General features: G+C 38.0%; 1 protein-coding gene across 5 annotated transcripts in view; it reads left to right on the top strand.

The window, feature by feature from the left end:
* The window catches only part of CFAP44 (cilia and flagella associated protein 44), a 44,094-nt gene that overhangs the window by 7,775 nt on the left and 9,021 nt on the right, over window positions 1-27,298 (top strand). For 3 of the 5 annotated variants that reach the window (XM_038136867.1, XM_038136888.1, XM_038136877.1), the window contains 21 exons: window positions 1,948-2,164; window positions 3,591-3,705; window positions 4,221-4,385; window positions 5,478-5,633; window positions 6,247-6,294; window positions 7,076-7,175; window positions 8,409-8,503; window positions 10,165-10,371; window positions 11,329-11,439; window positions 13,076-13,228; window positions 14,977-15,195; window positions 15,645-15,787; window positions 16,658-16,928; window positions 18,844-18,899; window positions 19,317-19,479; window positions 19,814-19,944; window positions 20,877-21,091; window positions 21,481-21,646; window positions 23,540-23,717; window positions 24,763-25,248; window positions 26,685-26,888. In XM_038136867.1, the coding sequence (XP_037992795.1) occupies window positions 1,948-2,164; window positions 3,591-3,705; window positions 4,221-4,385; window positions 5,478-5,633; window positions 6,247-6,294; window positions 7,076-7,175; window positions 8,409-8,503; window positions 10,165-10,371; window positions 11,329-11,439; window positions 13,076-13,228; window positions 14,977-15,195; window positions 15,645-15,787; window positions 16,658-16,928; window positions 18,844-18,899; window positions 19,317-19,479; window positions 19,814-19,944; window positions 20,877-21,091; window positions 21,481-21,646; window positions 23,540-23,717; window positions 24,763-25,248; window positions 26,685-26,888 (3,599 nt within the window). Of the gene's footprint in view, window positions 1-362; window positions 526-1,528; window positions 1,632-1,947; window positions 2,165-3,590; window positions 3,706-4,220; window positions 4,386-5,477; window positions 5,634-6,246; window positions 6,295-7,075; window positions 7,176-8,408; window positions 8,504-10,164; window positions 10,372-11,328; window positions 11,440-13,075; window positions 13,229-14,976; window positions 15,196-15,644; window positions 15,788-16,657; window positions 16,929-18,843; window positions 18,900-19,316; window positions 19,480-19,813; window positions 19,945-20,876; window positions 21,092-21,480; window positions 21,647-23,539; window positions 23,718-24,762; window positions 25,249-26,684; window positions 26,889-27,298 lie in introns of all 5 variants that reach the window. The other 2 variants (XM_038136857.1, XM_038136848.1) reach the window with 1 other exon arrangement.

The following is a 27,298-nucleotide window of genomic DNA, read 5'->3' as shown; positions in this document are numbered from 1 at the left end:
GATTTCTTGTCTGTAGTACAGTTCCTGGTAATCTGATGCACATCTTTTACATTTAATTTGAAAAGAGAACACAGATAAAATATGAATTTCTTGCAGCTCCAAATGATCAGAAACAAGAGGTGTACCCATAGTGGAGACGAAAAGATAGGATATGAACTTCAGAAGGCTTGTGCCTTCCTTTCAGTCATAGAGTCAAGATATATTTTACTTTCACTGTATACTGAAGAAAATAATCTCCTGCCATCAGGCTTAGTCACTAGTTTCAGTATTCCCATTTCAGTTTCAGTTTACGTGTTTCTATCCACTTAGTAAACTGTCTAGAAAGCCAGTGTCTAATCTTTTCCTTATTGGACTGTTCCCAGACATTCTTTTGGATATGACTGTACCAGACCTGTAAACTTGATGATAATGGATAGAAATACTGTAGGTTATGTAGCAGGCAACCAGGTGATCCTCCAGAACCTGAAAACTAAGTATCAGAAACATGTCCGGAGCAGCCGTGGCGGTGGCATTGGGTTTATCACAGTATGCATTTTGTTTCTTTTTTAAGAACTTGAGTCACTTTCTAGGGAGAAAATGTTTGCTTGGTTGTGGTTGCCAGATATGGGAGACTTCTGCAGTTGCACTTTTATATATATAAGAAAGTATATGGTATTGATTAGAGGAATGTGTGCATCATGCAGCATAGGCTTCTCATCCCATCAATATAATTGGCAGAGAACAAGTATCTGCACACCTTAGTCCCAGGCTCAGCTACCTAAAAGGACTGACAAGTCCAGCGGGGATTATTTTTGCGTTCCTATTTAAATCTTTTGGCTCATAGCAATTCTTTTATTTTTTTCAACAATTCATCTGCCCTAATCACAACTGATACTAATATAGAGTCGTACTTGCAATTGAAATTTAGAAAGTCAAACTCCCACACAAATAAGGAGAAAAAGTATCTGGTTTCACTCTAATAAACTTGTCAAGAGCTTGAAATATCAAGTTCCGTCTCTGAATTTGAAGCACCTTACCATGTGAAAGCTCTGCTATTGCTCAGTTTTATTGCACATGAGCGAGGCTTTCAGACTACCAGCTTCAGACTGTCCTGCTTTATCGTAAGCAGCCTTTTCTGAGGAATCAGTGTACATTTTTACACCTTCGAAGTAGTGTCATTCAGGATAGCTCTTCTGCAGCTGTCTGCTGAAGTAGATGGCTGTGGACGCAAATGCTGCTATGGAAAGATTATCTAGTGGGTTGAGTGAGGTAGAAAGAGTAAAAGGATGCATCACAAAGCAGATTGTTTCACCATTTGTGATGATTCCACAATATATGTGGGATATACCATTTTGTGTGCATAGTGGCTTCATTCTGATATTGAGCAATAGGTTGACAGTTGTTCAGAATAAACACACAGAAAAATGCAATCTAGTATTTATGGCAATATGTTTTGACTAATGAGTGGGTGAATACAATAACTAAGTAACTATCAGGGTAAAGACAAAGGTGTTGTTACAGCATGGAACAAGACTTCTGCTTTTTCAAGGCACACCCTAGTAAGGAGTACTTTGCAGTAGGAGAAAAAGGAAAGAAGCCAAACATTGTCATCTACACATATCCTTCGGTGAGGCCCTACAGAATACTGAAAGGTAGTGTAAAACGTTCTATTTTTATTTTATACAGATGGACTAGTGTTTAAAGATCCCAGCAGATGGAGTAGTGGATAATTTTTAGTTTAGAAGGAAATAGAATCTTCTGGTCCTTCACAGCAAAAATAGAAAACATTGGTTTCAAACTTTTATTGCATGGGAAGAAACTTCTCTTTGATAGAGATAGCCAAGCTAAAGCCATTACCTATTGAATAAAAAATAATTTCAGTGAATGTTGAGCTCCTTCTGAGTAGATTTTTGTGTTGTTTCTACCTCTTTCTTGTGCATGTGTATTGGGGGTTGTACATTTCTTTAGGTGGAACAGAGGTAGCCTATGTTTTTGGCGATTTCAACCGTACTGGCACTTTGCTGGCAAGTGTTGGGAGCAGCCCTGACTACATGTTGACCATCTGGGATTGGAAACAAGAGGAGACTCTGTTGAGGTCAAAAGCTTTTGCACAGGATGTTTACAAGGTCATGTTTTCTGCTGAGAATGAAGAGCATCTGACTACATGTGGATCAGGACACATCAGGTAGGTTTGCTGATTAGGATTAATACATGACACCTCTGCAGTCATAATATGTAGGAGATGACTAACAAGAATGTATCATTAGCAAACACGTACCAATGAGGAATGCTATTTTACTGGGCCCATACAATTACAAAAATGAGGATTTCAAATTCTTCAGCCAGTCAAACAAATCTTTCAATATCTTTGCTGTCCAAATAGGATGACGCTTGATGTTAAATGTCAGTACCTCTGGCTTCATTCTTGTAATTTCAACAAGTGCTGGGAAGAAGTAATGCAAAATTCTTATATCTGCATGTCTTCTAGCTGGTAACATAGGATATTTACCTTCTGTGCCTTCTGGGCTTTCTGTCTTTGATTTCTTGAGCTCATCTGCTCCTTGGACAGCCATTGGAGCTCATTGCCAAGTCATGGATCAGAAACCCTCTGATCGCATCAAAAGCCTACAAAAGATGTCTCCATACATTCCCTTTCCTGCTAAGTTCATGGGTCCTTTTATAAAAAAGGGTCAAACACCCAAAGACTTTAAACTTTCTTTTTGTGTTCTGTGCTTATCCAGTACTCAAATGTTAACACAGCAGAGTCTTATGCTATGAGTGGGATTCTGTTGTAATAAAAATTATATCTTTAAAATTATAATGCATCTAAAGTTTCTTGGAATTTTAATGGGGAAATCAGATAAAAATCTGAGATTTGCTTTATAGCTTGGTTGCAAGGTGGGTCTGAAATAGCAGATGGTTTATTTAGACACAGAACAAGTGTAGTTTAGACTGCATTATTTATGGAAATCTGACAAAACAAAATCTCTTATAAACTTTCTTTTGAGCTTAAATACTACAAATAAACTCTGACATAGCTTTTATTACATGATAAATGCGACCTTTCACCCAAATGTGGACTCAAATTACAATTCCCAACAGTTATCTTAAAAGTAATCTCTCCTGCACACACAGGAGACACCAATACTTAGGATAAAACCTTTGGCTCAGTGAGATTTTATAGTACAGTTTAATTCCACAAGAGGACTTGGATAACATTCAATGAAGTCCTCAGTCCCTTGGGTTTACAAAACTGAGCATCATACACTCCACAGCAAGGATAAAATAGATATCCCTAAGTATGTGTATGGGTTGTAGCCATAAAGATTTAGCTGTGGATTTTACGCTTCTTAATTTTAAGTAGTAGTTTAATCTTCATTCTGCTTATTCCAAATCCATTTCCTAGCTTTTTCATAGGAGTAGGGTAGGGAAATGTTTGTGTAGATGTAAAGCTTTATGTCATTTTCAAAAGAAACAACCCCAAGTTCTCCTGCAAAAAGGAATAATACATGAGCAAGGCATTCCTGGTAAGAGTATTGCAATGTCTAAGAGGGATTGAACAGTCTTTAGGAAATCTTGTATCAGTGAGGGGTGTTTTTTTCTGTACTCAGATTCTGGAAGATGGCTCTCACATTAACTGGTCTCAAGTTACAAGGTGCTTTGGGCAGGTTTGGAAAAACAGCAGTGTCTGACATTATAGGTTTTGTGGAGCTGCCCGATGGGAAGGTGAGTGAAAAAAAGTGACCAAAAGAAAAAATATTATGTACCCTTTTAGGCTTTGATATGAAGTCTGCTTTGTAAGTTATAGAGCTACTATTTGCTTAAAAATGTTTTTAATCAGGCCCACGATGCACTGTTCTGAGAAGAAAATATTGCCATCAACTTGCCCAAAATCTCTGTCTTGCTTTGTAATAATTGGAAAAGAGTTAGTGTTGTAATTCACAGAAAAAAAGATCCGTGTTGGCTTGGAGCTGAGTGTCTTCTAATGTGAAAGCATTAGTGTACAGAAATACAAAGAGACTGTTGGTCCCAATCTTCACCAATTTCAGTGCATGCAAATTATGTCACATTGCTAAAAAGTTGAACCTCCTCACCCTTTACATCTTCTCTTGCAAATGTCTGTACTTTGCCATTGGTTTAATGCTTTCATGGAAGGAAGCCACAAATGTTAATTGGGTTCTTGCCTGCTTCTGCACAATTACATGCAGGTGCTTACATAATTATCTTCATTTGCATTGAAGGTTGTCTCAGGAACTGAGTGGGGCAATTTGCTGCTTTGGGAAGGTGGCCTCATTAAAGTAGAGCTCTGTCAAGTTGGACACAAGCCTTGTCATGAGGGCCCTGTCAGCCAGTTAGTTTTTGATGAAGGAGAACTTTACTCTGTTGGGAAAGATGGTGTCATTCGGGTGAGTTTTTCTTTTGCTCTGCCTTTAGGTGTGCAAATGTATGGTCAGCAGGTAAATATTACGTATTTCCTTTAGCAGATTTTTGGAGGATAGTTTCTTTCTGAAAATTATTTGGTATAACAAAGAAAATAGGAGCACATCTCCACAGTGTACATGTTTGAATTGGATAGCATGGCATGCAGTTTTCCTTGTTTAATAGTAATAAATAATTAAATAAATCAGCTTTTATTTTAGTAAATCAAAATAATCTTCAGTGGTTTTCTAACAGCTTTGTTCCTAACTACATTCTAACATTTTATAACTTCCAGGCTTATTAACACCTGGTGTTACCTAAAAGATAAAAAACAAGCTACAGGAATATCTGAAATTAATTTTCTGAGTGTTTAAAAGCTCAGATTATTAATGGTAAAATAACACAGAAATTAACTAGCATCTCAGAGATACATATCCTAAAGTAGGGGAAAATAAAAGAAAAAGCATCCTGAAGTTAACAAATAATTCTATAAATTAAGGTCAAAATGTTTTCCTTATGCATAACACCACTTTCTGATCTCACCTATCAATGATCAAGAATTTTGCAATTTTATTTCCCTGCTCTTTAAGGGAGAACATGATGTGTCTTCTGCTGATGTGTGGAATGGCTGAGATAATCAATGGTATACTGACCTACAGACAGTGAAGGGTTTCAAAGCCTGTTATTGTTGTTGTTATTGTTGTGTTTTATAGGTTGGTGTTTTCCCTTAGGAAAATTCACTTGATTATAAGCATGCTAACTGATATGTTGTCCTTATCCTACAGAGCAGAACATGGAAGGGTTTGACTTCCCCTTATTTTGTGCTGCCTCAGTATGAGCCATGCTGAGTGCCCACAGATACCATTTATTCTGCATAGTTCTGAAGCTGCTGTGTACAGCTCTGCTAGTGTCAGGGCTGAATTGAAGCTCCAGTGACTGTTCTAGGTTATGTTCAAAGCAGTGATTTTGCTTTCTTAAAATTTTGGTTTTCCATATTTATTGCGTATGAAAACAACCTGGTCTTACAAAAAAAGCTTTTTTTTTTTTTTCATTTTTAAAATGCTTCCAATGCCATGAAGATGTGGAACTTTGAGGTAGTGGATACTGCTGATCCTGTGGATGACACAGGCTTAGTAGAGATGGAGCCTATGAATGAACTTTGGCTTGGCAAGAATGTCAGCCTGAATTTCATTACAAAAATTCATGACCATGGACAGTCCTTCTGGTTTGCTCAGGTAAGACACACTCAGGTACATGCATCTCTGTGGAGAAACACAAAATGAGGAGCATGCTGGTAACAGCAGGACTCTATTACAAATCAGAGTGTTTCTTTTTAGTAGAATTCAGCCTTCAGGATACCGAAAATAATCTTCTTACCTACCTACCTACCTACCAACAGTTTTGTTGGTTTATTTTTTAAACACTGAAACAGGCTTCCTAGAGAGGTTGTTTAAGTTCCAAGTCTGTTAATGTTTAAGAGGCATATATAGAGGCATTTAATAATATACTTTAACTTTTGGTCAGGCCTGAAGTGATCAGGCAATTGGACGAGATGATCCTTGCGTGTCCCTTCCAACTGAATTATGCTATGCTATGCTGTGCTGTGTTTTTAGTGTACAGTAATGTGTGAGACTCTGGCAAAAGAATAGGAGAATGTGAAAAGGTATTGTCTAAGTTCTGTTACCTTAAAGTGATGAATGGGATTCATGAGAGCAACATCATTGCATTTAGTAATTTCTGTTTCACAATGATAATTGTTAAGGACTTTTTAAGAAGTCACTATATGCAGTTTTATTTCCAAATTGAAAATATCTGAAAATATTCAAAATAATGTTTTTTCTTCTTCAGGATACAAGTGGAGCAATATGGAAGCTGGATTTGACTTTTTCAAATATGGTACTTTGTTTTTTCTTTCGTCTGATTTCTTCAGTTCATTTGCAATAGGAACCATATACTCTGACATCCTGTAACTATACTGGTTGCATCTGGAATGAAATTTGTGTTTTACAAAGTTGCGCAGTAGAAAATTGTAGCATTGAAACAGATATTTTATTTCATAAAAATTTTCAAATGTAATTGATTGGAATGATTGTGCAGGATGGTAAAGAGGAATTTGATTTTTGATTCCTTAAATTTCAGCATCCAAATTCAATTTACTTTAAAGGACTTCAATTTTATAAAGTTGTACTCAAAGTTGCATGGATGCAGGAAATGAGTTCAAGGAGTGTTGTTATTTCCTCTATAGATAGGTGTTTGAACTGATCCTTGCTGTAGTCTTTAAATGACAGAAAGAGCTAAAAAAAAGTAAGAAGAAGATGAAACACACTTGAAGTGTTATATCCTACTGGTAACTATTGTTACTACTGGAGATGTTTTTCATGGAGAAACAGATGACAGAGGTGAAAAAGCGGCATTTAATTTTTGCTTTGGAACATATTAAAGTAAATAGGAACAATCCCTTGTGGGGAATAGAATTCTAATGTGAAAAGTAAAATATGTTCCAAGAATTTTATGGTAAATAAAAGACACAGACTATACAATCTAATTTAAAAAAAAATAATTGTTGCAAAGTCTGTAATTCCTTAGATGATGAAATTATTTCCCAGGCAGCATAAGCTCAAACTGGAGAGCACAAGTGTAAAATGCAGCATAATTTCTCTTCTGTTTTGCACTGCAGAGCCATGACCCAGAGCGTGTGTGTACCTTCCACTCTGGGGGGATTGAGGCCATCGGTGTGTCTCCCTTTACATGCCTGATGGCCACCACAGCGCTTGACCGTAAGTGCACTGTTCCTTTCCTCTCACACCACTGCCATTATTGGCTTTGAAGGGCAATGATGCTTGGTTTGGAGCTACTGTGTTTTGCATTTGTGCATTTGCTCTTGCAAAGTCACTTTACATGCAATTGTTATTCCTGGGATCAGTTCTTCAATAATTAAGGCAAATCATGAATGTTTTGAAACAATGCACAAGACTGCTTCATCCTAAAAATCTGGGATTTTAACAACAGAAGTTTCTAATGGGAAACTTTGTAAATTGTTTGTTCTGAAGGAATGGCTAGAAAGGTGAGACATCTGGTTTGAGTAACAGCACTTGTATTCAGTGCTGGGGTTTAAAAAGTGTTGGGATTTTTATCTTGTAAGGAATTACATACACCTGCAGCATTGTGTAAACCATTGCAAATATTAATGTTTGTGCCTTTGTTAGAAAATGCAATAGCCATTATGCTCTAATCAACAGATAACAAGCAATTACAGACATATTCATTTAACTTGTATAAATGTTGCTGTTTAGGCCTCTCAATGTTAGCTTTATTGTGCTTTGAAAGAAGAACTACTGGCCAGAACACTAACAATGTCATTTACACTGTTCAGAAAATACTACAAGGTCTTTTAATCAAATTCTTGTCAGTACTGTCTTGTAATTTGTCTGTGTTATACGATGCACATATTCTTCTAGCCTGAAGACTAACTCCTACCAGTTGAGCAAATGACATTTCACATAAATGCTAGTTGGAATGGAATTTTATGCAATCAGTATGTATGCCTATGAATCTGTTCATTTTCCCTCTAATGAAATTGGATCTTTTGTGGACAATCTCCTATGTTTTGCTCCCTTTAAATGTTTTCCTCCCTAGGCAGTCCCAAGTAGTAGCCTATCATCTTTTCCTATGTTGTCAGTACAGATTTTCCGTAGAGTGTGCCACAATTCCATGCTCACTTGAAAAATTACATGTAGATTGTCAGCCTGGGACTTCTTATTACAAACCTCAGCCTCGACAACTCTGTATAAGTTGAAGAGTGAAGAAATTATGTATTTTGTTCTCGAGCAGCATGTTAACTATGGTGCGCTGTAACCATCAGTCATCTTTCATGCAGGCATTTGCTACTCAAAAAAGAAAACATACATTTAATCCAGATTTTAACTGAAATAAATAGACATTTGTCCATAAATCCTAACATGTAAGTGACATTACAAGAAATAAATTCTTACTGTCTCCTTTCCACACAGGGTCAGTGCGCATCTATGATTTCAGCAGCAACAGCCAACTGAGCATAATCAAGTTTAAACAGGGAGGAACAGCGCTGGCATGGGCACCAGCTGTTGTGAGTTTTTCCTAGCATGTTAGCAAAAATTCATCAAGGAGCCTATGAGCCTGCCAGCATCCAGGAAGCTGCTCAGCAAACAAGACATTTGAGGTCACTTGTTAGGCCATGGTGAAATCCACTGTAGCAGGATGTATAGATATGTTTGTGGGGTAGTATGTTTGTATACAGTATGGGAACAGTTTAACTTTACTATGGGTTATCAGGTATCTTACTTTGTGCCTTCCTAAGATTTTAAAATCAGATTTCTATATGCAGTATGGAAGTAGTCTGAGTTTGTAGACTAACAGCTTCTATTTAACCCACAGAGAGCAAATGTCAATTAACATGAGTTAGTTAACACATTTTGAAGTGACAGCCCAGAAAAATCACAAACATTTGGAGATAAATCATTAAAAAGTGTTGCCAGAACTGATCATTTGTGCAGTGTGGAGTCTATCACTTGTAGACATATTTACTAATTTTAATTAAAGTAGTGTCTAGTTATGTTCTTGAGAAAACATAGCAAGCCTGATGGGTTAATTACAAGCAAATTTAGGAGGAAAATAATTACTTGAATATTCAAGGTGAGGGTTCCACTGGGAGAGTGCCTTTATTTTATAAAAATAATTATTTTATAAGAATATAATTCTGGCCATGCAGGCTTTCAGAGATGCTGTTAAGTGGTTACCTGTACCTTCATGAGGTAAACTGTCTGCTACAATAAATTGTGCAGCATCACAAAATGGACTCAGTTCAGTTGTATGAAAGTTATTACTAAACACAATCTGAAAAACAAAGGGCACTTAGTCTATCCAGCTGCATTTAAAATTGCATCAGATACTTGGCCACAGTTTAAAGTGTGCATATGTATTTTAAAATCTGTGCTATTAATCTAAGAAAACTTAGTCCAACATACTTTGAAGCATCTGTAGACCATAATCTCCTCATAGCTAAGCTAGCAGTGTCTTTGTTAGATAAGTAAACACTGACAAGTCATCTCATAATTGCCTTCAAGACATTACCTTGTATGGCAAATATCAGCTAAATCCACAAGGCCAGCTATATCTAGCTAAAACACAGGCCTGTTTCTGCTAACCTTTATGACCGTTTAAGCTTCTCTAAATTGTTAGCAATTGCCTTACCTACAGGACTTATGGTAAAGACTCCTCCTTCCTTCCATCTGAAGCAGCATTCTCTGTTGACTGCTGCACTTCCTATGGACTCAGCCAGACCCAAGCCTGTGCCCTGCCCTCTTAAAAAAATCATACTTTGGTTTGGTGCCCCATATTATATTCAGGGAAATACAATAATTTTTTTTTAGTTTCAGCTCTTCTGCTTAAGAAGCTACTGAAATATCTTTATGTCAGTATGAATTATCTCTTCCTCGGACATTACAACCACATCCTCATTAACATCTTCCATTTCAGTGGCATGTTATCACTAAAAAAACCAAAACACAATCCAAACCAAAAAATAGGCTCCAGTTCTGTCTCTTCTTTTGTGGTACCGTACTAGAGAGAATAAACAACATTTCCCATGTATGAAATATTCTTTATGCTTTAGCAACACTTCTGCATAAGGTGAGTTTAAAGGTAAACACCAGAGCATGTGCCATATGGATTATTCTTTGAAGCTCTCAAATGTACAATGTGATTTTTTTTTCTTCATTTCACTTAAAGGTAAATCCTGAGGGAGGTCTAATTGCTGTGGGGTTTGAAGATGGTGTTGTACGCATAATTGAAGTTTATGATCCCAAACTGCTGCCTGGTCATGCAGGACAAGCCAATGAGATTGCAGAAATAAATCTGAAACAAGTTTTCAAACCTCATGCTGCTGCAGTCACAGCCCTGGCATATGAGCAAAAGGGAGACGTGTTTGCCACAGGGGTATGTACCATTTAGTTTGGTTGGTTTTGTTAAGCCACAAATGTAGAGCCTTTTAAAAGAGATAGGGTAAAGCACAGTTTTACTTCTGTTGGTGCTGTTGATTGCTTGCTGTAGTTCTCTGTGCAGGGAGAAGGATCTGTTTGCACTCACATCTGTTCTTCTGAAGGAAGGCAGCCATGCAATTCACACAAATAATTTTTTGAATTACTGGACTCTTTAGTGTGAATTCTCTAATTCCCTTTGAAGATGAATTTGGTTCCTTTTGGAATTAGTTTAGTAGGATCTTGGAATTAGTAAAAGCAAGTCTGTTGGTACACCACATTGGCAGCAATCCAGCAGCTACCCAGCACTGCTTGGCCTTACCACAGGGTCAGTCAGTTATGCCTGGTAGTCTTTGAGATGGTTTCCAGTTAATGTGGTGTCTCTTTTTAAAAGCTAGTCCTTAGCCATGATCAGTGCATTTGTTGGTACATGTTCCTTAGCCTGAATTGCCATGCATTTCATTTAATGTAGAATTTAAGCTACAATGAATCACATTGTGCACCAGTTCTGGAACTTACTGTTATCTGGGGAAATCAGCTTGTGCTGACTTATCTGAAAAATCAGGCCTGAGCCTGAGATTTAAAGGAGCTCTTGGGGCATTGGGCAGAAAGCACATGGCAGGTGATGCCAAAGGAGGTCCATGAGAGCAGTTAAGAGCTATGGGTGCAACATGTTTCTTGGAACAGCATGGGCAGTATTTTTATTTTCTCCCAGTATCATCATGGAAATCCAGTCCTAAGTTCCCCTGTTTAAACACCAAAAAAAAAAAAAGAAAAAAAAAAAAAAAAAAAAAAAAAAAAAAAAAAAAAAAAAGATGTATGTGCCTATGTCATAAAGTGCTTAGAGTCTTTTGAATTTTTGGTCAGCTTTGATTCAGTCATCATCTTTGTGATTTGTTTGTTTGTTTGTCCTCAGAGTAAAGACAAAACAGTTTTCTTTTTTGCTATTGAGGATGAATACAAGCCTATTGGATTCATCTGTGTCCCTGGGCCTGTACAGGCATTACAGTGGTCTCCGCCTTCTCATGTGAGTAATGCATATTTCTTTTCTTTCCTTCCCAGCAGTGTTAACATATAATTTTAAAAAGAATTTCTAATCAAAATAGATGACAATCCATGACTCTAGTAATGTCCTCTATAGACAATACAAATAATGTTTTGCTACTTTGTTCTTCATGTTGCTTCAGCATGACAGATTCTAAACGGTTCTGTGTGGCTGAATCTCTACTTCAGTCACTGTGGACATATTCTGGGTTTTGGATAAGGCAAACTACAAGATTTTGTTATGCTTTTTGAGCCCTTGACTTGAAGAAACAATCTTATTCCTTAGCTTTTGGAAGAACTGATTCTCTTTGACAAGTTATTTAGGCATTACTGTCTGTGACTCTTGCCCCTATAAAAACAGGCTTTTGAAAAGCTTTTTGACAACATTAAGAGAGATTTTGGGTGCTTTTTGAAATTCACATTCTGTGTTTGAAATATGTCAGGACATATCAACATAGGTTTTTGCTAATATTTTAAAGTGTTCTAGGGTTAGGATAACATTTGAAATTTTATTTGGTCCAGTAACCTTATTTAGAGGAGAGACTATTTATTATATTTACATGCTAGCAAGATATATTTTATAGGTGCATAGTGGCGGAGTGTAGGTATTTCCACTTCTAAAAGCTGGCAAAAAAAGTCTTGTTGGTATGAGTTCTATCTTACTGCAGAAGCAACAGATCTTGATCTGACAGTTGCATTTTGAGTCCTTTCCTTGAAGACAAGGTACTCCTCCTTATTAAAAAAGCACCCATTGTGTCTTGGATATGTTAGATTCTACCTGAGTAATTTTCTTTACCAGTATCTGGCCTCCATTGCTAGATAAGAGTACTTGCTTAACACGGTGCCAGCATCTGAGTGTCACACTACTTCTTTTTTTTTTTGTTTGTTTTGAAGAAGCACTAGTGATTAAATACCTTACATTTAATGAATGCATTTTTAAACTGAGATCCTATAGACACAGGAATCATATCATTCCTAGTTAGGGTTTCCATAGCAACTCTAAAATGCCCTCTTTGCACATTTTTAGTGGTGGGTCAGATAAAATAAGCCTCTCTCTCTTTTCTCCAGATAGCTTATGAAAATTAAAACTAAATACAGACTTGTCTTTTAAAAACTCATAACACGGAATAATTATTACCTTCACCTCACCTATTCTTTCTAACTTCACATTTTAAAGGACTTGTGCCAACAAAAACCAAACAAACTGAAAGGTAAGTAGCATTTGGCAAGACTTTGAGCCAAGTCTTGATGATATAAAGGATTTATTAGTATGGAAATATATGAAATTATCAACCTAAAACCTACTAAGTCATGGGTCAAATCCATCCTTTAATTTAACCAAATTTCCAAAATATAATTGTGCTGCTTTCAAGCTAAGCAGTGTCAGAATTACAGCTGGTTTGGACACAGCAAGGATTTCTTCAATTCCTTAGCTTTGCCTAGCATAAAAGAAGCTCACTGATTTCTGATGTCCATTTAAAAGTGTACATAGAAATAAGAGCACAGGTAAGTGTGGCTGGAGTTTGGCTTTATGCCTGTGTATCTTCCTAACCAACTTTTCTTCCCATTTGTCTCACTTCCATTTATACATCTGCCCCATTCTTTGTGTTTTTATACAGGACAAGAGCATGCTGCTCATCCTTTGTGTGAACGGCTTTGCTGTCCAAGTTCCGGCCCCTCTCCATGGGAAGCAAGATACAGTGACCACCTATCACATAAAAAATCTGCCAAGCCAGTACTTCCATTTTTATAGTATTAAATCCCGAATCAAGGTAAAAAACTCTCCGGTGGCAGAATTTCATCTTCTTCATTGTGCCAGGTGGCCAAACTACCCAGAAGAGTTCCTAGTCCCTGTATTTCATCATAGGGATTTTGCTAAGCTCCTTGAAAGGGAATGGCAAGTATAAGCCATTTGTGGCTTGAAATTACAACTTGGTTTTGGTTTATTCAAACCTACATGACATTGAAAGCATGATGTGAATTTTGAATATAATTAGAAGACTGCATTAGAGAAAGGGAAATGTAGTGCATTAGTTCTCAAAATATTTTAATTTTGGTAATTTTCACAAAAAGACCATTTCTTGTGGTTGTTATTCACCCTATAGGAAATTTCTTTCAACAGTTATAAACCCACCAGGTAGTCATCATGAAGCAAATATGAAACATCTCTTATTTTAAAAGCCAGTGTTTCTGGCTTTTAAAAAAATCTTTTAAGTTTAAAGGTGCGCATTTCTGAATGGTACTTAGTATTTAAAAAGAATATGTGAGGCCAAAGGAAAAGTGTTATGCCAACTCACAGCTACAGTTAGTTTTGTGAAACTAAAAAGCAAGCTGATGTTAGGCTCAGAAGGAGAAATCCAGTGAGCAGGCTCTCAGTTCCATACTCAATCCACTACAGTCCAACAGCCTCTCTCGTTCTGTTGTTGACCTGTGATTTCTCTGCCTTCTCTTGTTAACTGCTCCTACATTACTGAATGTCAGGCAAAGCTTCATTTTGTGCTATAACTTGGAAGAAGTCAGCATTCAGGAGCAAGATCTCTAGATATTTTTTCACAGCAATATCCATAAGAATGATCACAAAGCATGCATATGAAAGAAAAGATTAAAATAATGTGTGTAGAGTTTTGTTGGTTTTCTTGGTTTTTTTTTTTTTTGTTGGTTTTCTTTTGGTTTTTTTAGTCAAATGAGAAGAATAAGGTTGAGAAACAATCACTAAAATAAAAAATGTTTCTACAGAGATTAAGAATATTAATGGCTCTCTTTTTACTTTGGAATTAGATAAATAATTAATAAGTTACAAAAAGGATGTTCTAATGCAAGGAAAGATTTCTCAAAGTAAGGGGGGGTGATAAAAAGGTAATTTTTATAGTCTGTAGAGTCCCTAGAGCAGGAGATTTTTTAAAAGGTATATCAGACAAAGATCAGCTGATAATAGTTAAGGGCTTCCTGGTTCAGCTATCTAATATCTTCTTAGGAAGCTACTGTTCTAGAGAATGTTTGATAATTGTTCGTGCACTGTTTAGGCTTGAATGGAAGAGAATTTTAAAGGTTTGATAAATCTTTCCTTTATTGTCCAGAAGAAGTTAAATCAATTACAGCTTCTCTCTTTTGCTCTATACCAATGATGCACTAGAACTTGTTTAAGTTCAGCTTTCCAGTTCTTTTCTTTCTCCAGGGCAGGCAGGGGACAGGACTTAGGATTTCTGCAGTAGTAAGCATAGTGGTAAAGATTTGGAATAATCTCTTTGAGGAAATGTTGAAATCTGCCTGTCATTCGGAATTATTTTGTTTCAAAGGACCAAGAGTAAATACTTCAGAGGAGGGAAAGGGGGGAATTTCACTGGAGAGTCCCATGAAGTCTGGTTGATCTATGCTAAGTTGACAGAAAAGAGATTTCTGTAGATATTCTGTATGTAAAATGCCAGGACCCCCTTGGATTTAATTTATGAGACTCTTTCAGTCAGTGATGTATGGAGTGCCTTGGTTTCATGTCTCAGTGTTTCTCTGCTCATTGTAATAGCTGGAAGAGGAGATTGCACGGAGAGAGAAAGAAAAGCAAAAGAAGGAGAAGGCAAGGCTTGAATGGATAAAGCAGCAAAAGGAGCTGGGACTTGAGGTAGAAGGAACTAAAGAGGAAGAACCTGAAGAAGAGCCATTGCCACCTATCTACATACCAGAGGAGGCCAGTCCCATCCTCTGTGGCTTTTATTCAGCACCCGGAAAATTTTGGCTTTCCTTGGTAAATGAGTTTTTACTTCATGTTGATTGGATTGCATTATGTGACATCCTTTCCCTTGGAAACCTGTCATCCCTAGGACATTCAATTCCTTTCATCCTTGACAGTTTCACTGGTTTTTGTGAAGTACACCAGTATGTCACTCTGATTCAGATGGTTTGATAAATACCCAGTAGGTGCCCTTTTTGGTGGTGCCTGAATGGGCACAGACTGAGCTATTCCCTCACAAGCAGAAGGTAGAATTTTAACGTAGTAGTAGAATGGCTTTTAATGCCAGAGATCATGACAGATTTCTGTCTATGGATGAATTGGATTTCTAGGTATTTGGAGGTGGCATTTTCTAACCTATCACAGGTCCTCAAGAAAGGAAGAATTATTCTGAAAGTTGCATTTTCCTGGTCAGTTGCTTCAGTTTTCTTTTGTCACCATTTCCTTATGGTCCTTTTCTTCAGGGTGGGTACGACTCAGGGTTTCTCTATCACTGCGAATTCTCACATGATGATGAAGAAGACCCTGAGAAGAGGAAAGATGAACCCTTTGAAGTGATTCCTATGGAGAACACTGACAACAATCCCATTCACCAAATCTCCTTCTGGTAAAACACTGTAATGTAACAAATAGCTCTGGGATAAAGCTTGATGAAATTTAACTTGGTAGGGAGGAGTGTATGCTCCTTTGTTCCTTTTCAATTGTGGCTCAGCTCCAGTATACACAAACTCTGTCTGGTTTTCCTGGCACTCAGTTTCATTTAAAATTCCTAATGGACATAGCTGAGCCATGTGTCTGACAGAATAATTTTAAAAGACCTTCAAAGACAAAAAAGTGGGATTTCTAAGTAAATACTGACTAGAACTCAACCACCCTAGATTGTAGAACTCCAGAAGAACCCTTAGAAGTCCCTGCATATAGTGATCACCAGAACAGCATTTCTATCATAGTTAACAAAGAGAATTAGAATGTGGAGCAGTCAGTCCATCCCTCTAGTGCTAAGAATATAGGCTTCTCAGGACATTCTGTGAACTGTACGAATGGAAAGGCTGGATTCTTTTCAGACTCCCAGTATTAGGTACCCTGTAAGAATAGGCATGTTCTGCATCAAAAGGAGGCAGGTTTAATTCAGGCTTTAATCTATTGCTGGCTGCATTCACCACCATGTGTACTAAATGGAGAGCAGGGGCTAGAAACTGCTTTTCTAGCTTTTAACTTGGTGTCTGCTACACTGCCCAGCTCAGGGCTAAGACTAGTTTTAAGATACCTAGCAAGTGCTGGAATGTTCCTTAGCAGCCAGTTAGCTGCAAAACATTTAACAGTAGAACCACACATACTTTAAAGGGTCCAAATACTTTGCTTTCAGCTTCCAAACTTGGGAAAGTGATTTCTATTAAGCTAGATCAGCTCTTTTCATATTTTGAGCTTGCTTGTTAGAAGTTGCTGCTATTACTTTTTCTTGTTGTTTATTTAACAGTACCCGCACCCCCCTGATGTTCTGTGGGATGCAGGATGGCTCCCTGCGTGCTTATCCTCTCAGTGAGGAAGGCCTCTCAGTGGGTACCCTGAAGGACTACTGGTACCTGAACGTGCATGACAATGATAATGGGCAGATCCGGGGGATCTGTTGTAGTCATGATGATGGGTGTCTGATTACCTGTGGTGGAGACGGAAACATTTTTACATTTGACCTCTTGTCAGAGGAAGAGCTTCCCAAAGAGCTAAAAGTTACAATCCCCCCTCCTAGGGTAAGTTGGTACCCTCTTTCACTGAATTACGCCGATTTGGAATGAAACTATCCAGATGGGCAAACATAGTTCAATTGTTTTTCTTAAAGATCTTTCACAGCAAAAGCTGAAGTTTCCCAAACTATTTAGAAGAATGGCTCTTGCAAAACGTTCCCTAATAAATGGGCTCTGGGACTGCACTCTTCCTTCTCAATGTTTTGTGTTTTCTCCAAATAAACATAGTATGTGTTATTCATGTCTAATATTCTGGCAGTGCTTTCCCACTCAAAGGTGTAATCATGCATATTCCCGGAATGAAAGAGTTGCAAAGATTTCTCATACTTCATACCTTTCTTGGATTTAATTCCAGTAAAGTATGATTCTACTCTGTATGGGGATTCTAGAAATACTGTTGGAGAATACCATATATGTAGTTTCTCCATACATCTAGTACCATTCATCTAAAATTCACAATGGATTTTTTACATTTGCAAAATAGTACAACACAATGCTGATGCCTTTGCTCTTTCACTCTTGGGCAGCATTAGTAGTAATGAATTTACAGGTGTCCTGTACTCACTGCAGAGCTGATCATCTCTAGCACATTTAAACAGATGTCACTGGAACTCAGAAGCAGTTCTACTGATAATGCACAAGAAGAGGGATGTCAACTAAAATGTTCAGACTTCATTGAATTTTTAAAAAGTCTTAGAAGTGTCTGAATTAAATAAATATAACTTGAAAGAAGCAGTGAGAGCTGTTGAGTAAAGAAGTGTCATTGTGCACAATAAATATTACAGTAGCCATACATTCAATAGAGTTTAAAAATCTTGAGAGTGTCAACATAAAACAAATTAAACTTTTAAATATGTTTTAATACTGGTTAGTAACTACATTTTGAAGGATGCTTGGCAACAGAGACAGAGGAAATTGTGATTTTGGTTATTCAGCTAAATTGTTCATGACTAGTTGGAATTCTTTACCAGTATGACAAGAATATATAGCAAGAGTTATTTTCTAAAAGTGAACGATTAGAACCTTTGATTTCAGAGCCTTACTAACTCCAGTATTACAAGAAGTTATTAATACACAATTATAAGCATATGTACAGATTTATAGTTTTAAATATGCAAGTAGCTCTATATAAAGATCTTATGGTCAGTTCTATTGTTCAGGCTAACAACATTTCTTAATGACCATTCTAACAGAGTTTTTCCCTTTTCAAAGTATATCTTCATTAAATATCTATTCTAGTTTTAATTAATGTGGAAAATTAAATAAAATTATATCTTCATTAAACTTAATGAGATTCTTAGATAATCAAATACAAATCATCTGAAACTAATTGAGTTAAATTACAGATCAATTAAGTACAACTAAATTGTTGGGTGATAGTCCCCCCTCTTTATTCAGAGCATGATTGCCTAGGGAAATGAGGCTTATGCTAGCGCAATGTCCATCCATCTGCCATTCTTCACAGCTAATAATTGTGAATCCATTATGCAGTTAGCAAAAGCCAACCAGGCTAATTACAGATGTAACTTGGAATTAGCCCATGACACACTGACTCTTGTCAATGTGGCTGTGAGGGGAGATGAGAATTGGGCTGGGAGGTAGAGAACCAAAGATGTTATGGGACAGAGTGAACTTAGAACAAGCAATGATGTAACAATTTATGCTACTGGGGAGGTTATAGGATTTGTGTTTTCTGTCCCTAATCTTTCATTAGTTCTTTTACATATAAATGAGCTTATTGCTTTTTCTGCTTGAAACATTACAACGTATTATTTAAGGCCCAGGTAGTAATATTGAAAATGAAGATTTCTTTTGTTTTTGTGAGAGGTGGTGAGAGCTCTGTCTTTATGTTTATAAAAGCTTTAATGTCTGTTGAAATTATAACTGCTTGTTTAAAGACAAGACAATGTTTTTATTCCAGAGAGGTCTTGAGAAGGAGAAGGCTACTGAAGACATTAAGGATCCTGATGTCCTCACGTAAGAGATGTTTAGATAATGATGAAAGGGATTTTCAAGTGTTGGTAGCTCTTTTCACATGTATTTCTTTTTGCCTACAAAGAGGAGGGACAAGTTGATCACCCTGAATTTGGGTCATTTATTTGTGAAACACACAGTTTTTTCAGCCTTTCTCTCCATCTGTTTTTCTCTGGAAATAATTCAAATATCGTACTATGAGGCAGTTAACTTCAGACTACAGAGACAGCAAAAGGTCAAAGCCCCTTGATGTTAAGAGTGTACAAATATACAGGAAGATGATTCCTTTTTAAGTTACCTTAAGAACCATTGAGTTCACTGCAAATTTAAGACTGTCAAGGAACTCTAAAAGGTCATACAAACTGTAACCTTTCCACTCTTGCATTGAGATAACATCATTTCCTTTTTATGCATTTTCAGTATTGAGGAATACAAGCAGAAAAAGGAGCATGAACGGAAAATGAAGGAAGCTGAAGAAAAGAAAAATAAGAAAAGAGAGGAGTTACGTGCACTGAGACAAGACTTTGTTTTTCTCCTTCAAAAGAATCAGGAGTTGCCCAAGCACATGCAGTTGCACAGAGAGGTACACCTGGCTTTTATTAAGGTCATTTACATTTACAGGCACCTTCTTCTAAAATGTTGCTACATACCATGTTGGGGCCAAAGATGTCCAGTGCTTTGGATTAAGGTAGTTTTAAGAATATATAAATTGCTGGACTTCTGAATCACTGCTGAATCACAGCTGATTATTTGTTCCAATTAAGAAGCACAGGAAAAAAATGTGGTTCTCTATGGAGGTAGCTTCTGAAATAAGGATAGTGTCGATGTGCATGCAACTGAGGCGCCTAGGTAAAAACATTTATTATGAAGACCTAGTAACCAAAATAATGTGATGCTGGGTTTCCATCTTTCTGCAGGAGTTTGAGATGGACCGCAGGATCTTTGAAGAGCTGGATAGGCAGACCCTACGGAGAATGCAGTTAGTGCAAAAGCAGCTGGCTTGGGAGCACGAGAAACAATTAATTGGTCTGCAGAAACTACAAACACAGTAATTACCACTTTTCTTCTACTTCTCTCCCTGACCTTCCATGGGCCTTATTGTCTATGAAGCTGTACCTCCCACAAGAAAAAGGAATGTGATTTTTTTTCTCTCTCTCATATAATCAATACTTCATCTGTTCTGTTATGATTCTGTTCTTATTTAAGAATCTTATTTATTCTTGGAACATACATAAGATTATATGTTCATATTTATGTGTAATTACTCTCTGGTAAAAATGCAGATAGTCAAATGAAGGAAATTACTTCATTTGGATTCACTTTTGTATGAAGAAAGCTGGTTGAGACTATTTGCCTGGTGTTTTGCTAGTAAGTTCAATAAGAACCAAGAACTCTTACTGAAATGTTGAAAAACAGCCAGGGAAATGAATGCCTGTTTTTAAGACATGTTGTGTGTCTGTCAGATATTTTAATGTCATTGCTAACACAATGTTCTCTATACAATTTGAAGTTACACAACGAACTTTCTCAAGAGCACAAGATTAAGCATGAGGTGCATTTTGAGTTGGTTTTGATAGATCTAGGTAAGAGCAAAAGATTAATTAATAAAATAAATACATAATTAAAAACCCAAATTAGGGACACAGAGTATGTGACTGGGAAAAAAGATAGGATGAGCATGTTTTTGATAAGTCCTTAAGGAAGATGAAATTTACTGTCATGAAGAACCAGGGATAAGTTTCAATATTGGGAAAAGTCTTCATGTGTTTATTCTTGATCATCTCCATTCCTAGATTGCATAAAAGCCAATAGATAGTGTCAGCTGTCATCATCCTAGCAATTACTTACTGACTTATGGATTTCTATGTAAGGATTGTATGTGCAATAAGTAAACTACACTATTCATGCCCTTTTGGTCAAGGTAAAATAGTATGTTGTGCCCACTGACATCAGACAGTTTTGTCTAATTTGTGATTCCAGGTTTCGGGACTCTCTGGAATTTACTCTCATTGTTCATGCTATTCAAAGCAATCATCAGATTTCGACCTACAGCCTTCTAACAGTGTCAGAGAAATATGCCCAAGATAAGAAACACGAGGACAGCAAGGGGGCAGTACTTAAAGAGAAGTGGACAGCACTTAAAGAGGCAGAACAAGCAGAAGAGATCCCCAGAAAGATAATCCCTGTGCATAGAGGTAATGATAACCATTTAAATCTTTCAGTAATATGGTTTCTGTCTTTCATCTCAGTTTGTGTTCCTGAGTCCAAGATAAAAAAATACACATGTAAGTGCAGGTAAAGAAATATAGCTGTAATGTGTTCTTTTTAGTACCTACATACAAAGTAACACTCATACATAGTTTTCCACGTTTAGATCAATGTCAGCAATTGTCTGTCAGCCCCCATGGGTAGAATGTGACTAAAAGTCAAGTCGAAGAACCTGAATACTTTCAAATCCTCCACTACAATGGAACTATCCTAATTGGCATCAGTTCTACAGGAGTTGTCTGAGGGAGTTTCCAGTAGCTGGGACTGCACTGTGCTGCATGGTATTGCATCTTCACATGGTTATATTTTGTTTCAGGAAGTGTAGCTTTTGAGAAGGAGGCTGAAAGGCTGAAGACACCAGAGGTCCGAAAGCCAACCACGCGTTATATAGAAAGCAGACGTCAGAAAATCAGAAGACTTGTTGAGAAATATGATGCACTGAAAGCCAAGATCATGAAGAGGAGGGCAGAATGGCATGAATTGTGAGTCTTGAACTGGACTCAACATGTTCCCTTTTAGTTCTGCTTCTTGTTTGAGGTCAAGTAATGCCATTTAGCTGTCATATGGCACTATAATCTCCCTGCTTAGGTTTTTATATTCCTAAGGGTTGCAATTAAAATAGATGAATTTTCATGTATCTCCAAGTCTCAAAAGAGCATTAGAATATATTTCGTTTCTATGGTTCCTGTGAAATATTATCAAATTTGAATCCAGCTCAGTAGCTGCATTTTCAGATAGGGAGTAAAATGTGTCTAAATGGACCATGACTGAGAGACACCTACGCCATTACAGTCAACTCAAAGTGAATCCTGCCAGCCCTTCATGGAGCAGGCACTGTAACAGCTGGGTTAGGTCAGCAGTCTTGGCATCTCAGCCATCATGTGAGTGTTTGTGATATGCCGTCATGCTCCATTCTGGTCTTTATCTTGAGCAGCAAGAAAGGGGGACAGGACATCTTTCACAGAATCATAGAATATCCTTAGTTGGAAGGGACCCACAAGGACCATCAAAGTCCAACTCCTGTCCTTGCATGTGGTAGCCTCAAGAGTCACACCCTGTGCCTGAGAGCATTGTCCAACCACTTGTTGAAGTCTGTCAGGCTTGGTGCTGTGACCACTTCCATGGGGAGCCTGTTCCAATGCCCAACCACCCTCTGGGTGAAGAACCTTTTCCAAATATCTAACCTAAGCTATTGGAATATTACCAGTATTGCTGATGGGACGTGCCTTGGCTTGCCTGACCCTGCGTCTGAACCAAATAGTGGCAACTGAGGTGTTTCACCCCAGAGACACTAGTGGCTGGGTAGATGTTGCAGCAGAGCACGTGAGGACAAGTCCAGGCATGCCAGAGCCCCGGTAGCAGCAGGATGGAGTTTTCCTCTCACAGAGGGTCCATTCCTCAGGTTCCCTGTGATGGAGATGCTTTAAGGTGATGGTGAAGGAAAGGAGTCGGTTCTGATGGAGGGTTTTAATCCAGAGTTTTTATTCTGGCCCTATGGCCCCTGAATGTAGCAACAGCTCCAACAGGACTCCCGGCCACGTGGTTTGCTTGCCCTTTTACCTGGGGGAGAGGGGGAGAGGATGGAGAGGAAACCCACCAACCAGGTATGGGAGAGGAGGTCCCAAAGGACAAAGGACACCTGGATTGTCCAATGCCCCCCAGGGGGTAGGAGGCATCTTTTGAACTTGCCGATCACTAGACGCCCTTCTGGAATTCCAGGATTGACAGGAAGTGCTCAGCAGGGGTCAGGGGTGGGGAAAGGAGAGGTGATTGACACACCTGGGGAGGGATAAGCCATATCTTTGAATGACCACTTTTTCAAGGCTGGGTTAGATGGGGCTTTGGGTGACCTGGTCTAGTGGAAGGTGCCCCTGTCCATGTCAGGGGCACTGGAACGAGATGATCTTTAGGGTCCCTTATAACCCAAACAATTCTATGCTCATGGAAGTACAGAAGTTCTTCCTTAGGAGATGAATGGCAGGGAATAGGACCAATGTAGAGTCAGAATGCAAAGCTTTTAAGGTTATTGAGTGTTTAACAATGTAGAGTAGGATCAAGTATTCTGTGCTACAGACTGGTAGATTGTTGATGTCCGGCTCCCTGAAACTGATAGCAGCATGTGCTCACTTAACCCAGAACTCAGTCTGTGTGTGAAGGTTTAGACTTTCCCATGGCAGAGCTGTTTGAAGAGTTCTTAGGGGATTTTCATTTAAATGTGCAAGGACATTCTTTCCAAAGTAGCCATTCTTTTCTGAAAGAGATGTATCACTCTTTCACCTCCCAAACTTTGCTGCAGAAGTAAGAGGATATGAAGTGACTGCTTGTTCATTTTATGCTTTCTGTCTTGAAGTTCGGCTTTATTTTGTACCTACTAGATACAAGAGCAAACCTGGACATAACCATGAGAATTCTAAAGATGCTGAGGAGATCAAAGAAGCACGGGAGAATATAGGATGTTACAGGCTGAAGAGTGCCACTAACTACATACTCACTGAAGATGAGTGTATAAGCACTGAAAAGAAAATGATGCAGCTTGCAATCCTGGAAGACTTGGTATGTAAAACTGTATATAGCCCCATTTTTGGGGGGGAAGTGAGGATAGTGTATTAATCACTGAAGAAATTTTTTGAAAGGAATTGAAAGTGAGTGTGGGAATAGGCCTTCAAGGACAGACAGCTGTTTTGAGTAAGCTTTAGTTACAAATCAGCCCTTCTCTTGTGAACTGTCTTGTGCTTCAGCAAACCCAAACCTGAATCATTCCAGGGTGACTCTTTATAAATGAGAAAGAGAATTTACCTTTACTAGTATTTCAGCAAGAACATCTGTCTTTTTTAATTACAAGTCTTATAATCTAGTAAAAACACTGAGCTAAATGACCTCTGCCATGAAATACCTTTACAAAAACAGGGATGTGAGCAAGGACGAGTGTTCTAGTGTGGCCTCTCTGTATTTGCACTTCAGCAATCACTGCTCCTGTAATTGGAATCTTCCTGAGAAACCGGGTTTTTTGGAGCCACCTTGCTATAGTAGGACTCCTACAGTTACCACACATCTTTCAACCTTGAAGACACAATAAGTTGCTTTCCCTGTGATTTTTCCCCCTATCCTTCTCATAGGAATGGTTTTTCATTGTATTTGGCTGGAGTGCAAAAGAGTGACACTGGATAACTTTGACAGAGAGGCCTAAGCATTACAGAAGCAATGCTGCAATCTCAGGGGATTTGTTGGATCATTTTAGTCCCATGCTTGGGCTTCAGCACTTCACTGTAGAGCTGATGCTACCAGATAGTGATTAACCCAACTCATTAGAACAAACAAAGGGAATAGTTCTTGTCATAAATTCTGGGTTTATACAGATGAGGAATTCCAGTTGCTTCAGGTGGATGGTGTATTATTTTCTTCTATAAAGATCAGAGAAGTTTCTGCCAAGTATATTAATGACAGATCACATTCAATTATTACTTTACATAAAAAGAGTCAACTAATACAGTGTCCGCTTATCACAGAATGATTAATTATCCTAATGTTAGCCTTCTTGAGTTGGGTAAGACTACTTCCTGTGGTGGAGAATCCTACTAAAATAGTTTTTCTTTTGCAGATCCATAAGACGAAAGTGAATATGAACAAAGAGATTGTGTCTTTGAGGGATCTCAAGGTTTCTACTATTGATGAAATCAAGAGTTTAGTGAAGGAAGTCAAATCCATACAGGCAAACTTAGATGTATCAGAACATCTCCCTATTCCCCTGATCCCTCAGTTACACCCAGATGAGGTTCCTGAAAAAATAGTTGAGTACAACAGTGACGTCCTCCTAAAGTTCAAAGAGGAGCAGGAGGCGAAGGCAAAGCTCAAGGAGCCACTGGAAGGGTGTCCCTCGTCTCGCGCATTTAGGCACGTGTTTCTTCAAACTCCTCCAGGGGAAGAGGGTGACCCCATGACACAGGCTGGAGGTGCATCAGCTGCGGTCATAGAGGAGCAGGAGGCTTTTGAGATGGAGAAAGCAGAGCCAACAGAAATGGAACTGGAAATTTTAAAGAGGGAGAAGATAAAAAATCTATACTTGCAGGAGACCTTGATTAAAAAGGTAGGAAATTGAAAGTTACTTTTGTCAAATTAAAAAATCCCACTGGTTCATAAATGAAACCAAAACCCCTTCTGTCTCTGGATTGCAGCTAGTCTTGCCTTTCTGCAGTCCCAGAAAATGCTAACTGTTGCAAATTTACAGTGGAAATCAGAATAAATCCATAACTATAAGCTGTGTTCTGATTGTTATCAAATGAACGATATCTTAGATTTCTTACTGATTGTGCCATGAAGCTGTGATCTTAGTGGCAAAAAAAGGGAAAAATAAAGACAAGTAAAATGTTAGACATAACTTGAAAAATTACAGAGTTAAAAAAGCAGCATCACTACAACTTAGTAGATTCATGTTCTCAGCTCTTCAATAACTGTAGTCTCAACTTTTTGGTCCAAAAATTACTTTGTAGGATTAGAAGAGGTACAAAAGAGAGTAACCAAAATGCTTAGTCATGGAAAAGATTATTTAAAAGGTACATCTAAGTGGATAATGCATCTTTGGCCTGCAAAAAAGGCAACTGAAATGGTTTTAGAGATGTGATAGAATCCTGAATAGCATAGAAAAGAAGTGTGGGAATCGTGTCTTAAAAGAAGGAGAGATATCAAATGAAATGGTCGCATAGAAAGCTGGAAGCATGCAAATGAAAATAGTTTTCCTACCCAACAACAAGCTAAGCTTTGGAACTCAGTGCTAGAATGTGGAGCAAACTGTAATTCGATAGTGTGGAAAAAAATACATTCAAAGCTGTTGAACACAAGTATACTGCTTCAAGCTCAGGATGTACCTAAGTCAGAGTTTAAGAGAGCTGTATAGCAGAGTTATGCCACTGTTCACTCTTTTGCTCCATTTCTTAGCATCTCTCCTCTAATTTCTGCTACTGCGAGTTGATTCTTTGGTCTGCCTCAACACAGACACCCTTGTGTTTATGTGTATGAAGGTTATGAGGGAATACCCAAATTCTGCTGTGAACATCACACACCTGTAAGTTAATATTAGCAGCTGCTAGTACTTATTTAGCTGTAAATGTCTAAGTGAAGAGCTGGCAGCTATTTCAAAAGAAGTATGTCAAGGCAGAAGAGTTGTTAATTGATGCATCTGGGATTGTTATATCCCAGATACATATACTGTATGTATATATATGTAAACTACAGACTACTCAAAGACATTCTCTGAAGAGTAAAATACTTCAGGGATGGAGGGGATGCAGCAAAAGATTCCTGTGAAATGCTGGTGATTCTTTTACTATCATGCTGAGTACAAAGACAAAGATTTGGGATTAACTTCGTCTTTCAAAGTGCATCAGTACTCTGTAGGAAATAGCACGTCTGAGTAGTTGATTTGGCAGAGAGAATTTTTCCCTTCTGCTCCCTTCTCTAGCTTTGGATGTTTAACTGCACTGGTAATACTTTTCCTGTTCCTGATTTCATGCTCCTTTGCTCCAGATCAACACACTGGTGATCAACTTTGATGCTGAACTTCGCCTTCTGCGGCACAAGAAATTGAAGATGGATGTACAGATGAAAAGTGCTGATCTGCGCTGCATCACATGCTGTGAAGAGCTGCTTATCCTGAAGAAACTTGAGATACATGAGGACCTTCTTGAAGAGCAAATTTGTGCCCTCATCAATAAACAGGAGGACATACGTGTAAATAGACCACATGTACCATTAATTTAAATTTAACAGTACCATTAATGCATGGCTTGAAACAAAAGTAAACCATAAAGTAAATGGTGGCATCCCTTGGCTTTGTTTTAGCACCAATCCAGTGACTAGTGCTAAATTTTGAAAAGCAAGAAACTCCTGATGATCAGCCTAATAGGATGGTCACTTCTAACTTCCAATACTTAATTTTTTAATAATCTTAACATCTGTATTTTAATAGATCCTTCATAATATGGCATAAGTGACTAATCACACAGTTTAAGAACATATTCCTAGGTGATGCTTGATTGAACCATGGCTTTAATCAAGAAAGAAAGACAAGTTCTGCATTTCCAGATCTTCACAGATGCATCCTATATACATACACATGGGCTGTACCTTTTAACTGAAAT

This window comes from Motacilla alba, chromosome 1, assembly GCF_015832195.1.
Source record: "Motacilla alba alba isolate MOTALB_02 chromosome 1, Motacilla_alba_V1.0_pri, whole genome shotgun sequence".
Lineage (NCBI taxonomy): Eukaryota > Metazoa > Chordata > Aves > Passeriformes > Motacillidae > Motacilla > Motacilla alba.
The sequence above is the reverse complement of the archived record's forward strand: the minus strand, read 5'-3'. Positions and strand labels throughout refer to the sequence as shown.